General features: G+C 40.5%; 1 protein-coding gene across 1 annotated transcript in view; it reads left to right on the plus strand.

Moving 5' to 3' along the window:
- LOC129719853 (protein starmaker) overlaps positions 1-15,880 on the plus strand; it is a 30,792-nt gene that overhangs the window by 13,254 nt on the left and 1,658 nt on the right. Inside the window, exons 2-4 of the mRNA XM_055671268.1 lie at positions 9,722-9,906; positions 10,233-10,320; positions 15,143-15,763. Of these exons, the coding sequence (XP_055527243.1) occupies positions 9,722-9,906; positions 10,233-10,320; positions 15,143-15,763 (894 nt within the window). The remainder of the gene's footprint in view (positions 1-9,721; positions 9,907-10,232; positions 10,321-15,142; positions 15,764-15,880) is intronic.

Raw genomic sequence — 15,880 nt, forward strand, 5'->3', positions numbered from 1 at the left:
AACTTTTACATAGGACTATTATGCGAATAGCAGCAGTATACTGCTCTTTATTATTAAAAGAAAACCAACAAATTATTAATATACGCTTGCGCTTTAGTGAAACGGAACATGAAATTCAGCACTTTTGCTTTGTATTTGAGGCGCTCTTGCTTTTTTTTTATTATTTTAAGGGGGGGGTTTGTTAGTAGTTTAAGTATTTATGATAAATATTAGTAAGTAATGAGTATGTGTGTCTAATCACAAATGGTGACTTCTCAACACTGTTAAAAATTTGTAATTTTAATTGTTAGGATTTGTATGCTTTCGCAATTAGGACCTATCGTTCGTAGGGATTTAAACCTGCTTGTCAGAATAGGGGAAGTAAACTTATAACTAACTTAATTACTAACTTATTGGCTATGAAGAGAGCTTATCGTAGCAATTGAGGATTGCAACGATTTTTGTCGAAAATCTAAACATTTAAAAATGCAGCTCTGTCTGTCTGATTCATATAGGCTTGGAAACTACCGAACCGATCGGCGTGAAATTTTGTATATAGGGGTTTTAGGGGCCGGGAAAGGTGACTAAGATAGTTCGAGACCCCTCCCTCTTCTGCAAGGGAGGGGTTCCATACAAATGAAACACAAATTCCTGCACATCTCGAAAACTAACCAAGCAAATGGAACCAAATTTGGCATGTGGATGTTTTCAGGAGTAACAAATATGTCCATGTTGGTTAGACACCCTTCCCTCTTCTGGAAGGGCGGGGTCCCATACAAATGAAACACAAATTTCTGCACATCTCGATAACTAACCAAGTAAATAGAACCAAATTTAGCATGTGGATGTTTTTAGGAGTAGCAAATATGTCCATGTTGATTAGACACCCTTCCCTCTTCTGGAAGGGAGGGGTCCCATACAAATGAAACACAAGTTTCTGCACATCTCGAGAACCAATCAACCAAATACAACCAAATTTGGTATGTGAATGTTTTTAGAAGTAACAAGTATGTCCATAGTGGTTCGATTCCCCTCCCTCTTTTGTGAGGGAGGGGTTCATAACAAATGAAACACAAGTTTCTGCTTATCTCGAGAACTAACCAACTAAATGGAACCCAATTTGGCAGGTGATTGTTTTTAGGGGTAACAAATATATCCATAATGGTTTGACAACTCTCTCTCTCTTCAATAAGGAAGGGTCCCATACAAATGAAACTCATTCACGCACAGCTCGAGAACCAATCGAGCTAATATAACCAAATTTGGCAGCTGAATGTTTTTAGGTGTAACAAACATGTCAATAATGTTTCGACACCATTCCTTCTTCTGGCATGTCTCCAAGTACCACTTCGAAATCCAAGATGGCGATTCCCGTTTCTGAACAATAGCGGCAAATGACCCAACATGGGTATTTTCGGAATTGTTATGACGCACTGAAGCCACAAATCGACCTCAGACAACATTTCGAATTGTAGTTGGCGACTTCAGGTGTCTGGAAAACAGCCGAAAATGACCAAATAACACCCAATATGAGTGTTTCTTCAACCAGATTGACGCTCAGAGGCCAAAAATTGTCTCCTAATGCCGTTTTAAAATCCAAGATGGCGACTTCCGGTTTCTGAAAAATAGCGGCAAATGACTAAATACCACCCAATATGGGTTTTTCCGGGATTGCTATGATGCACTGAAGCCACAAATCGACCTTAGACAAAATTTTGAATTGTAAGTTGGCGACTTCCGGTGTCTGGAAAACAACCGAAAATGACCAAATACAACCCAATATGACTATTTCTTCAACCAGATTGACGCTCAGAGGCCAGAAATTGTCTCCTAATGCCATTTTGAAATCCAAGATGGTGACTTCCGGTTTCTGAGAAACAGCGGCATATGACCAAATACCACCCAACAGCCGAAAACGACCAAATACCACCCAATATGAGTGTTTCTTCAACCAGATTGACGCTCAGAGGCCAAAAATTATCTCCTATGGCCATTTTGAAATCCAAGATGGTGACTTCCGGTTTCTGAGAAACAGCGGCATATGACCAAATACCACCCAATATGGGTATTTTCGGGATTGTTATGATACACTGAAATCACAAATTGACCTCAAACAACATTTTGAATTGTAAGATGGCGACTTCCGGTGTCTGGAAAACAGCCGAAATTGACCAAATACCACCCAATATGAATGTTTCTTCAACCAGATTGACGCACGGAGGCCGGAAATTGCTCCCAAATGCCAATTTAAAATCCAAGATGGCGACTTCCGGTTTCCGAAAAACAGCGGCAAATCACCAAATATCACCCAATATAGGTATTTCCGGAATTGCTATGATGCACTGAAGCCACAAATCGACCTCAGACAACATTTTGAATTGTAAGATGGCGACTTCCGGTATCCGGAAAACAGCCTAAAGTGACCAAATACCACCCAATATGAGTATCACCGGATCCATAATGATGCAAGGAGCTATAAATTGATTTTGATTGATAGAAAAAATAGCAACTTCTGGGAAACAGCTGAAAATAACCGAATACTACTACATATGGATATGTCCGTAATCGAAATTATGTAGAGAAGCCAAGCATTGACCCTGGACACCATATTGAATTAGGAGATGACCACTTTCAGTTTCAGGAAAACAACGAAAATAACTGAAATGCACCCAATATATATCCGGAATAGAGGTCATGTACAAAAACCAAAAGTCGAGGATGTTGTCATTCCGATAAAACCAATCATTTTTAAACGATATAATCGAATCGCAAGGAATCAATGAATTTAAAATGTTTAAAACTAATAAATCAAACACTTAAATAGGCGGGACGAAGTTTGCCGGGTCAGCTAGTTGTTAATAATTTTATTTGACTTAGCTTCTAATGGTTCAACACCAGTAAGTCTATGTAATTCGAGTGTACCAAACCAAGGAGGACGCTTCAAAATCATTTTCAGAATTTTATTCTGAATCCTTTGGAGCGTTTTCTTCCTTGTTGAACAGCAACTTGACCAGATCGGTACAGCATAAGGCATTGCTGGTCTAAAAATTTGTTTGTGAATCAAAAGTTTGTTCTTTAAACAATGTTTAGAATTCCTGGTAATGAGAGGATATAGACATCTCGTATATTTGATGCACTTGGCTTGTATACTTTCAATGTGCTCTTTGAAAATAAGTTTTAGGCGCTCTTGCTTCAACGATATCTAATTGCGTCGAAAAATACCTCTTAACCGCATTCCTGATATTTATTATTGTTACTATCTATTAATTTTTGTCATCCGACTACATGTCCAAGTGATGTTTGGTATTTGGACTGGGAAAAGCCGCATTGAGTAAACGTTTAATCTTCACTCAAAGTGGCATCAAAATCCAGTATCTTTGAGTAAAAAACTATCAAAAAATAAAACTAGAATAGTGAATTATAACAATAAAAACCCTTTTTAAATTGCCAAATAAATTTAAAAAGCTAAACTATTCTCACTTCGATTGTATTCTAACGCTTGCTGACGAATTGATTCATGCACTCTGTAATTGGTGCGATGTGACCTAGCCCACAGCAGCTAGTTGTTCCCTTGTGGTGGAAGAGGACAGTGTAATTGAAGAAGTGACAATACAGCAGGCCAGTCAAGAACACCCAATAATATCCTATGGTCGGTGTTTGCTGAGATATCCTTGCAACGTTGTTCAAGAGGTGCTAAACCTAACAGTACGCACAGTTCCTCTTAGGGCGGTCGAGCATCAAAATTTCTCCATATGAAGGGTTGACAGCAAATTATACGAATAGAATATCTCTGTATTCTCTCTAAGCGGTTAGTCCAAAACTAAAAATTAAAATGAAAAAATGGGTCCAGAAAAAAACTACAGAGAAATTTTCTTCAAACTGATTTATTTCTTATGAAGGATCAACGCAAGGCTTCAAAATGCGGATAGTGAACCCTAACATGCGATCCGGAATCCGTGCGGTGCAGCTTAGTCATGACATTGGAACATGACCGTTGGACGGAAGCCATATCGATTTTCCTGTTGATGGGTTTACATGTTTTCTCGGCCTTCAAATTATTGTTGTACATCATTGAGCTCAATAAACCGGAACATTTTTCCATAGGACAACACTGCAGCAGATTAATCGGGTTTTGGTCCTGTGGCACATGCGGGCTCTCCAGAAACATTAGTGTTTTCTTGACACAGTGCGATGATGCCTTGTCCGACCAAAACACGTATTCTCTATCCAACTGATGTTTCCGAATGAATGGGATTAGTATTTTTGCAAACACTCTTTCTGGTACTTCCTGATCAATGGCCAAACCGGTTGGTTTGAACCACGACTTCGAAATTTCTTTATCGGATATTGCGACAGCAATATCATACAACATAGCCTTCAATTCAAACTTGCACATCATTTTTGGAGGAGTAGTGGATTTAACTTTAGTGTAGAATCGGTCGTTTTCAGTCATTTGAGACTTAATTAGAGGAAAGTAGGTGTCATCATCCAGTTTGAAAGATTTTCCGCTGTACTTCCGAGTCATCCAACTGCAATGGGATCTCACGGTTTATATTTGATCGTCAGTGTACTCTGGGGATCTAGTTTTCTTTTCCCATACTATTCCCTGTTCTTTGAATATTATAAGTATATCAATTTGTTCCCCATCTTTTTTCTGTCAGCACTTGTTTTCAGATTCTAGAACCGATTTAGCAAACTTCAACAATAATCAAAATTTCCTATCGAGGGACACTATTCCAATCACCCCGAACCTTCTAAGCAGTTTGCACCTGTTTTGCAGGGGATTTTCTTCAGCACCTGAATAGCGGCAATTTTTTTCATTTGATGGTTTTTCAAAGATTTTTCTGGGTTGAACTGTATTTTATGTATTCGTAAGACAGCTTGTTGATGAGAGTTTTCGTTCTCATCAATGATATTGTCGATATTGAAAAAAATCAGGAGATTGAGGCCCGTTTATTTCGACTGATTAAAATAGGCGCCACTGCTTAAGCCGTTCCTATAATCGTTGGAGAACCACGGCCTACTATCCGGAGTACTGTCATGGAAGCCAGGATACGGTATACGGTGGATACCGATATTTTTTCACTCAAAATGGGCCACTGTCAGGGTTATTAAATTTTCAACTAATTCGGCTCTCATCGTATTGCACACCTCTCTCTGCTCCCCACACGTTCGGAGTAGGATCAGATGGTTGTTCCTGACTTGCGCCGGTCGGTGGAGTCATAGTTGCTCATAAGGCGCTATGATTGCTTACCCTAGCCATGACCTCACTGCTTCGGCATAGCCCACTATGGGACCACATAGGCGACTACTTCACCATGGACAAGGATAGCGGCTGGAAGGGGGACCCATTTAAATCCAAATGTTAAATCAAAAAACAAAAGGGACGAGTGTGGAGAGACTACCAAATCCCTTCGCGAGAGGTGGCATCCAGCGGTCTCCGCAGAAAAAGGCGGAGATGGATGCAGTGAAACGCCAGTTTGCACACCGGATAGAACGGCCGATGGTCCCTTGCTAGTCAAGGCCATCGAAAAGAGCAGGGACAAGCGGCCTAGGGTGGCAGCGCTTTCCGAACAGCTCGATGCTATCATCGAGTTCACGGCGAATAGGAGCAATATGTCCAGGGATCTGAAGCAGGGCCTCCTCCTGCTTCGGGCTACCATCGACGAAGCTCAAAAGGACCACGCCGAACTTGTGGCTCGGGTTGAAGCCTCCGAAAAGGGGGCGAGGACCAGGAGGGCAACTGAATCCAAGCAGGTTCAGACTGATGCCCTCATGCCCTCATTCGCCGCGATCTGCTCTACGGGGCAGGTTGGTAAGCGAACGAGGCAGTCCCCGGGGGAAGCGGCCCCCGATAATGTGATGAAGCGGTTGGTGGAGCTAGCCTCACGATCTAGCACACCAACAGGCTCAAAGGCCGGAACATCGACCGGAGCGGCGACTGCGGGAAATCCATGGGTTACCGTAGTAGGAAAAGGGCGCAAGGAGGGTAAAAAGCGCCAGGATGAAGCGGCGGCAAAACGTTCACCAAATATCAAAAAGGCGAGGAGCAGGGGGGACGCCCTCATACTCAAGACTGACGGGTCCAAGTACGCAGAAGTCTTGAAGAAAATGAGGAGTGAAACTCAGCTCATGGATTTAGGGGCGGATGTGCGGACCATCCGTCGATCTCGCACTGGCGAAATGATTCTTGAGCTCCGAAAAGATGCGAAGAACAAGGGCGCTTCCTACAAGGCGGTAGCCGAGCAGGTGCTTGGCAAGGAGGTGCAGATTCGGGCACTCACCTCGGAGGTGACTCTCCAGCTTAAAAACCTGGATGAAATCACCGAGGGGTGCGACGTTGCACAAGCCCTCAAAGAGAAGTGTGGGGTGGAGGTGGTCACTGCGTCAATCCGCCTCCGAAAGGGTCCAGCAGGGACCCAGGTGGCCACCTTCCGGTTAGCATCGGCAGATGCAAATCTGGCACTAAAGGAAGGCAAGCTAAAGGTTGGCTGGTCAGTATGCCCTCTGGGCATAATCCAACAACCGGACGTTTGCTTCCGGTGCTTCGAGGGAGGACATAAGTCCTGGACCTGCAAGGGGCCCGATAGGAGCCAGTTATGCAGACGTTGCGGTGGTGCAGGCCATAAAGCAAAGGATTGCAGGGAGTCTCCCAAGTGCATGGTGTGTTCCGGAAAACGGGACGCCAAACACTTTATGGGAGGCCCCAGGTGCCCAACTGGTAAGCCGGCTGCGAAACCACGGGCATAAGAGTAACGCAACTGAACCTGAACCACTGCTATGCGGCTCAGCAGCTACTATACCAAGCAGTCACTGAGTCGCTATCGGACATCGCCATCCTATCGGACTTCTACCGCATTCCTCCCGGAAACGGTAACTGGGTTACGGATAAGTCCAGTATGGCGGCCGTATGGACGCCAAGGAGATTCCCGGTTCAGGAGGTTGTTTCCACCTCAAACGAAGGGTACGCGGTTGCCAAGGTGAACGGAGTGTTCTACTGCAGTGTCTATGCTCCGCCACGTTGGTCCACCGAAAGGTTCACTCAGATGATCGACCAGCTATCCATGGTGCTAACGGGCCTAACGCCGTTGGTGGTGGCGGGCGATTTCAACGCTTGGGCTGTTGAGTGGGGAAGTCGCACTACGAACCAGAGAGGTCAGATCCTGTTGGAGGCTTTGGCAAAGCTCAACTTAGATCTGGCCAACGTTGGGACCAAATGTACATTTAGCAGAAATGGTGCGGAGTCGATCATCGATGTGACGTTCTCCAGCCCAGGACTGATCACGAACTGGAGGGTAGACGATGGCTACACCAATAGCGACCACCAGTCGGTTTGCTATAGTGTAGGAAACAACGCGAGGAGGCGAGTGACGAGTAGAACCAACACTCACACCGTCCGCGGCTGGAAGACATCGCATTTCGATGCCGAGGTATTCGAAGAAGCAATGGAAAGAGAGTGCAATGGAGGCAGTTGGCTCCGCCCGACTGCTGACCAATTAGTTGCCGTACTATCGCGGGCGTGCGACGCCACCATGCCTAGGACCCGCCAACCAAGAAATGGGAAGCCACCGGCTTACTGGTGGACCGATGCGATAGCGGACCTCCGCAGTGCGTGCCTCCGTGCAAGACGGAGGATGCAGCGTGCGCGAACAGACGAACAGAGGATTGAGCGCCGCGCAGCATTCGGTTCTGCAAGATCGGCGCTAAGCAAGAGGGCCTGCTTCGATAGATTGTGCGCGAGTGCCAATACGAACCCGTGGGGTAACGCCTATAGGATCGTAATGGCCAAGACCAAAGGCGCGCTGGCGCCCGCAGAGCGATCACCAGCGATGCTGGAGCGTATCATCGGGGGACTCTTTCTACGCCACGAGCCTAGTCCTTGGCCTCCGGCAGTCGAGTCTCACGTCCGACGTTCCAGTATCTCAGACACAGACCAGGGATGGTCGGCCAACCTGCCGAACATCCAATCCGTGAGCGACGACAGCCGTGTCGAGATCGAGGGAGAGGTAAGGGTTACGAACAAGGAACTCATCGTGATCGCCAACTCCCTAAAGGTGAGCAAGGCACCGGGACCGGATGGAATCCCCAACCTGGCAATCAGGCTGGCGATTAAAACGGCCCCCGGACTGTTTCGGGCAGTCATGCAGAGGTGCCTGGATGACTGCCTCTTCCCGGACAGGTGGAAGCGGCAGAGTTTGGTCTTACTGCCGAAAGCTGGGAAACCGCCAGGGGACCCATCGGCATACAGGCCTATCTGCCTGCTGGACAGGAAGAGACTGCTGAGCATGTCTTCTTCGTATGTCCTCGTTTTGCGCGTGCGCGGAGCGACATGATGGTTATGAGCGGGCCAGACACTACTCCGGACAACCTAGTTCATAGAATGTGTGAAGACTCGAACATCTGGAGGGCAACCGGTAGTATACCAAAAGTTGAACCTGAGTCCATCGTGTAGTTATTATCGGCCAAATACCAATCCTGAAGATAACAGGGTGTTTCCCTTTGAATTGACCCCAGTCGATCTAGATTATGTAAAATTTCTTCTGTTACCAAATACACATACACTAGCTGCCACGAAGTTCCTTAACAAAAAGATCATTCTATAGTACTCAATCACTTAGACAACTCTGCTGAAGACATGAATGTTCTATGTCCTAAGACTAGCGAGCTCTAATGCATCCTTCATACTCAGACTGGACATGTGCCACTTTTGCTTTCAACGTTTTCTGCTTGTCATTATATTTCCCATAGAATAAAAGTGGTACATAATTTTCTATTGAAGTTTGTATAAGTTTCTCACCCAGAACTCGTTATGCTTCCATGTACCATCTTTTGAAACCTTTGCTTTGATTCCCGCGTACGTTCTCCTTCTCTCTTTCTCTCTCTCTCTCTCTCTCTCTCTCTCTTTCTGGCGTGAACAAATAACGCCAAGGTAACGAGAAAAAAAGACAATTCGGCGAGTCGAGAAGGCTTCGCATTGAAATCTTCATTTTGCTATAAAATTAATTAATTTCACACTTTTCACACGCGGTGCACTAAATTCCCTTGGGTCAATCACTCCCCGAGAGCCGAATTGATAATTTCGTCAATGATGTGTGGAGGCAGCAGACGATCAATCTTCTTATTTAGCGTGCCCTGCACTGTTTCTGACTGTTTCTTCCGTTCCGTGACTGTTTCTCCCATTTCGTTAATGTTCTTTGCACTTGCCATACAGGAACCACTAAATGGGACCATTTGCAGGGTGTTAAATCACCTAACTATTTAAACACTGCATTTTGCAGATTGTCCAACCAACGAAAAATGACAATTTTATTCTTTTCTCTACTACTCGGGTTAAAAATTTCGTTAACTAAAGCATATGTTATATGTATGTTAACTAAAGCATACGTTAGTTTACTAGTAAGCATAAGTTATTTTCAGCTTTTTCATTTCCTTTTCATTAGAAACTTTTTATATCCTGAAATTTACGAACCTTTTTACCAAATCAATAAATTTTTCTCGTTTCTTAGTCAAAATTTCTTCTTCATAAATTATCTTTATGGGCTCTTCTTGGTTCCTATTTTCGAGTCACTCAGTCGCTACTAGCTCTGAATAATATACTGCAGAATAAACTAATATACAAACAAGGGCACTAAAGCTGATAATTATATTATTATGTGTGCTTTCTTTGAAAAATATGAATCGAAAACAAAATTATAAAATTACTGAAGAAGTACTAATTGTTTAAAATCTTTTTCTTTTCCAGGATTGCCGTGGATCATCTGCCATAGTAAAATGCACATATTGCCGCACTGAGTTTGAGCAAACCAGCAAGGGAAGCACAGCAGCAGTTTGTAAAAAATGCGAACAGAACGTCAAACAATATGGTAAACCGTCCGCCTGCGAACTTTGCAACATTATCGCAGCGTTCATCGGCTCCAAGTGCCAAAGGTTTGTTTTTTTCATTTTTACCGTCTGTTAAATTCCGTCTCCCTCGTAACTCCCCTTGGGCCAAAAACTGTTTTGTGAAATTATGGAATGTAACTAATCAACTGAACTTCACCTCTATGCACCATAAACTATTTGATTTTTGAATAAAAACAATGTTCGCGTTAGATTGCATAATTTTGAAGACAGTTTTGTCCTTCCCTTTTCCATTGTCACCTTGATCAGCAAAAACCTATCAACAGTATCAGCAGAAAAAAATTACTGCTGGTAAGTCCAAAAAAGTACGTTTGATTATGACGCAAACATATTTGTACCATTCCCCCGACTAGGTGTACAAACTCCGAGTTAAAATACGGACCGGCGGTATCTTGCGATCAGTGCAAACAGCGATGTGCCTTTAATAGGCCTGACTATAAGGTTAGAACGTTACGCCAACTTGCAGTGATGACCAACTTCAACTGCCATTATCAAGCCCTCGGCCCTTGAAAAGGCCGTCCCTGTGAGGCCTTCTGACACTGAGCACAATGGCGGCACTCAATGAAAGAAAGAGGAACGAGTTTGCTCAACCGCTAAATTGGTGTTATAATCTTATCCGAAAACAAAAACGAAATCAACACCACACTAGGCGAGATTGGAGGCAGTCTTAGAGTTAAGAATAAAATCGAATGACTATGAGGGGTAGAGTTTTATTATAATACATCAAGAATAAGCGATTAAGAAAAAGAGAACGAGTGCTGTGACATATTTTGTTATTTTACCATAAAAAAAAATTAGTGGTTAACCAAATTTGGCAGAACTTAATCAACATTACGTCCGAATTGATCAATCATCTGAAATAACAAATAAGTAATTTAAAAAAAAACACTAACCTGAACCAAGCAATTATGCAAGCAATGAAACAGTAAATGGGTTTTACAGTGAATTATGTAATATAAGTAGAGATATATTAACTTCTATAAAGAACTATATACCGATACTGCCCGTATATCAGTCCCATTAGCTTTTTTTTTGACAAATATGAGTTATAATTAGCAAGATAGGCTGATTTTAAGTTTCAAACAGACTTAGCGAAGAGATTTAATTTTCGTAACCTGGCGCAATGCAAAATATGCATTTTTGTTCAAATTAAAAAAAAATCGCATCAAGCTAGAAGATATAAGCTTAAACCGATGTTGTTCGAAGAATCGCGTTTGCAATTTGAATAAATACTCATATTTATTCATACTTTTCAGAATAAAACAATGACCTTTAGCCAAATAAATGCAAAAGCAGAAAAAAGCTATAATTTGTATTAGCTTTGCTGAACACATTACAATAGTTCTAATAGTTCCAGGCAAGGCCACTCTTGTGTGTCTCATTCGTGTATTTTACAACTATCGTGTCTTTGTTTTGGTAGCAGCAACAACAACAACCGTAGTGAAATCATGTTACATTTACGTATCAGCAAATCTGTACGTTTTTATTTAGTCAGCGATATAGTGCCAGAACAATGTCGAATTTAATCAACTACACATCGGCCAAATAATTGATAGCGTCTAAAATAGATCTTTGTCCCAACCCTTCAAATTATTTATTTATTTAGGGTATGGGACGACTTCGGCAAAGGTTTTGTTCGGCCGGTTTTTACACTAGAAAGATGTAGGAAACCTGCCGTAGCAGTGTCGTACCCTGTTATTGACAAGGAGAGTAACGTGGACAGCAAATGACTGTCGTTTTATGTAGTACAAATAAAATATAAAATTGATCGCGCTCCATATCAAACCCAACAAACATAGTACTCTCCGAATTCGAGTTAGTTTCTTTAAAACTATGTAATGATTTTGAAGAACTAATAACAAACAAGAACAAATCGAAAATTGTGCCGTATAACTAAAATTATAGAAATAACCTAATTACCCAAAATAAAATTCTGAAAACATTGTTTCATGATAAGTTGCTTTGGCAGTCTCGAAATAGGATACATTGTTGGCATCACGTATAAACTATATATTCAAACAGTCGAAAACATTTGCGAAATTTTGTGTAAAATGCCAAACTTTACATTTTATCTCGCGAATGAAATGTTATTATAAAAAATGCCTGCCTGGTTATGCTCGCAAAGTCGATTGCTGTGAAAATGTGTATCTATTTTAAGTTATATGAAAAGTTGAGAAAGTTGTGTGTACAACTAGACAAGAAGCTTCTCCCATTAAATTATTTATCTGTTCATATGCTTCGATTAGATTAGGATTGATCAATTAAAATATAACGCGTTAGGTATATTTTTGCTACCTTCACTATTTAGCTTACACGTATGATAACTCAGCCCGTTTATCAAAAAATCCTATCCACATGAATTATACTCTCTTACCACAAAAATAAATATCTTTATATTAAATTCAAAAACACAAATTCACTGAAAACCATCTAATAACAGGTTTCCATCAGCACTCAAGAGTGTTTGAGTAGGTTTGCTACTCTACGAAAAGTAAAATGTTTTATATTATAACCAGCCCAGTACAAAGAAAGCTTGTTATTTTAGGATGAATCGAAACTATTAAAAATCGCATATTTTGTGAAAATCAAATAGGTTTGTTCATAATATGAAAAACATAGCATAGTTATCTGCTTAGGAAATCTATGTATAAATATTTATGAACTCTTGTCATCACAATCATAATCGTCAATGATCGTGAAAAAATCTGGAAAATCAGTTTGAAATTTCCTATTTTTATGATAAGATTAAAATTGTGTGTATTTACCTTAAATTTTAGTAAAACCTGATTCAGACAGTTTCAAACTTTTCTTCGTTTCCAAAAGGTTAAAAACTTTCAAGTAAATATAACGCATAAGACCTACCAAAACGCGTTGCTGAGTTTTACTCTATTGAAGCAAGAATATTTTACTTTTTGTTGAATCAAAATAGAAACGAAGAAACACGTAATCATTTCAGTTAAAAATCCAAGCAGAATACTTTCAAATGAGGTACATTATGTTTATGGCCTTTCGTTAAAAATACTTTAGTTTAACTGCTTATGATTACTGCTAGAATTTCGAACTACTTATTTTTATCTCTAAAACTTTTTTGCTTGTATTTGTAATATGGAACTGACAAAATTTGATTTTTATTCATCATTTCTAGAGTAAACATATTAAACATAGTATAAACTAGGCTAAAATAGTGTTGTCATAGCGTATTGCATGAAGTGTACAGTATACTTTCACTATTCAGAGTTTCGAGTTAAAAATCGACTAGTTATAAACCGATGTACTCAAAAAATTCGATGTTGAACGCCACTAAGAAAAAATGTAGCTTGTATTTTGCAGTTTCGTGAACGTTCAAGACAAAAAATCACATGAATACCAAAAATCTGCAAAAATATTTGTTTATACACCTTAGATTTATCTATACAACATTTATAAAGAAGCAGAAACGCACGATACCATGTTAATATTTCAAAAACATATATAATACTAATAACTAGCTATACTAGAATTTACTCACTTTGGTATTCGTAGTAAAGATGAATTTAAATGTTGCCAAAATGTAATGTGGAAGGGGTATTTTAGCTAATGGAGTTTCTGATCACAGAAACCCCGAGTAACTCGTAAGGTGACATCCATAAATCACGTAACGCAAAAAACCCAATTACGCAACACATAACGCAATAGCATTACGCAAAGAAGCGCGGTTTTCAATGTTGCTGTTGTTGATTTTTTTATATAGACATGCTGGCCAAAATGATAGGAAAATTTAACTGGCATTGAAAAAAATACGTGCAAAATTAGTACATGGTAAACGGCGGCTTTTGACAGCTGCTCTATATTCGCCACATGCGCTAACAAAGATTTAAAATTAGTACTTTATAATGATAAGCTTTTCTTGTTGTTTCCTCTTGTTTTTCGAGCCAACTTAGTCGAAGCCGCCATCTTTCCTGCAATGTACTACTAAAAATATGATTTCATGTTATATATTGTTTCATTTTCATATTCCGAGATCTCAAGCCATTGTTATATTCGTTTTTTGGGTTTCAATGAAGATCAAAAGCATTTGCCTTGTTAACATCAAGTTTATGTTAAGTAATGACATTGTTTTGCTTATTTTAAATAGATTAGGCTAAAATATTTTCGGACTTTGGAATATCTGAACTTAAATGCAAACGAATATTTAAATGGCCTCTAGGTTGCTTTTAAAGTGCGATACTTGTTCCAACTAACCAGTCGTCGTATGTAAGCCACTTGCAGGAGATTGTTAGTGTTAGTAGCATCGCAACCTCACAACTATCCTTCACGCTAATAGTTGACTGCAAAATCCATGCTTTTTAATATTTGGAAATAAAGTTTTAGATAATTCTCAATATTTTTGCACATAGACAGGATTCTTGAAATACGTGAAAACTTGTGTTTTTATCGGTTTCGCTACTGAAATTACCACTTTTTAAATATAATATGAATCAATATTTTTTAAATACATTTCTAATAGAAATATAAAATGCTGGTCAAGAATACAGAATTCACAACGAGCTGTTTTTAAGGAATATTAGCAATATTGCAAACTAAGTCGGTTTTTCAAAATATTTTTTGTATGTTTTACTATAGCACAAATACTGCGATCTATGTCATAACCGATCTATGAAATATGAGGCTGACAACTCATACAAAAAGAAATAATAATCTTTCATTTTTGTACCCTGAAATAATATTTAAAATGACTTGATAATGAAAAAATACATGAGGGGATCGAGATTACATATAACAACAAGAAAGTAACTTTTTTCAAATCCAGAGTAAAAAAATTAATCTAAGGTAAAAAATAACAATTATGCAAACTTGCAATAAGTTTTTTCTTGAAAAAGATTAACAATAGTGTTAAAAGATTTTCCAACACATAAGACGAGTGTTCAAAATCGAAAATAGTAAACTAACTCTTGGTAATTCGTCAGACGTCATAACGTACAGAGCATGAATATATTAAACTAGAAAAAAATGACCACAACATTAGTTTCAAATGCAATAAGCAAATATATTAAAAAACGCTAACTGCAGAAGAGGATAGTAAAAACGATATGTCAATAGTCAATATTATAAATCTACCTCCAATCGCGCCTACAACTTGAAGCAGCAAATTCATCCTCTTTCTTTCAACACGTGTGCGGCCAACGTTTGAACATAGAAAACGCCAATATGATGCTCGGTACCGCAGCAGCAAAAATGCCTACCTCCTTTTGACATTCGATTCTCTCTCTCTCGCTACTTTCAGGTCGATGGCAAGTTGTTATGCTGGCTATGTACTGCCTCCTACAAGCGTGCACTGACCAAAGCACGCCAGGCTGAAAGCGATCGCCGACGGGCGAAGAAACGAGGCGCAGATGGAGGCGCTCCAACTTCCATGTCGGCGCCGGCTCCGCTAGTACCCGGTGGCGCTGGCAGTGGAAGCAACACTTTACCGCTGGGATCGAGCAGTAACTCTAGCCGCGATCGCGGAGGAGATCGTAGCTCATCAGATAAAAGCAAGAGCAGCTCGTCGAATCGTGGAATGTCCACATTGCCACCGTTGGGCGATCTTAATGCGGGACTCGGGCCGTTAGAAATACCCGACAATGGTCCCCCTGGAGGTCCAAGCAGCGGTGGACTCGATCGCCCTGACAGCGGAAGGAAAGATGGCGGACGTCATTCGTCTAATAAAAAGCCACGTACCGATCATATCAAATCGCTGGGTCCGGAAATACCGGAAAAGGTTGCCAAAAGTGCTAACAGCGGATATGTCGATCCTCACAGCACGGATCATGTGATTGCAATGACACAGCTTAAGGAAACGATAGCAACCTTACAAAGGAAGCTGAAACAGAAAGATGCGGTTATTTTGGACAAAGAGAAGGAGGTTAGTTTGATCTGTTATTTGATTTCATTTATAAGGACAATTTTAATTTATTGTATCGTTTTTTTTTTTTTTTTTGTATTATGTATCTAATTGTTTTATTATGCATGTCACAATTTC

Source organism: Wyeomyia smithii, chromosome 2, assembly GCF_029784165.1.
Source record: "Wyeomyia smithii strain HCP4-BCI-WySm-NY-G18 chromosome 2, ASM2978416v1, whole genome shotgun sequence".
Taxonomy (NCBI): domain Eukaryota; kingdom Metazoa; phylum Arthropoda; class Insecta; order Diptera; family Culicidae; genus Wyeomyia; species Wyeomyia smithii.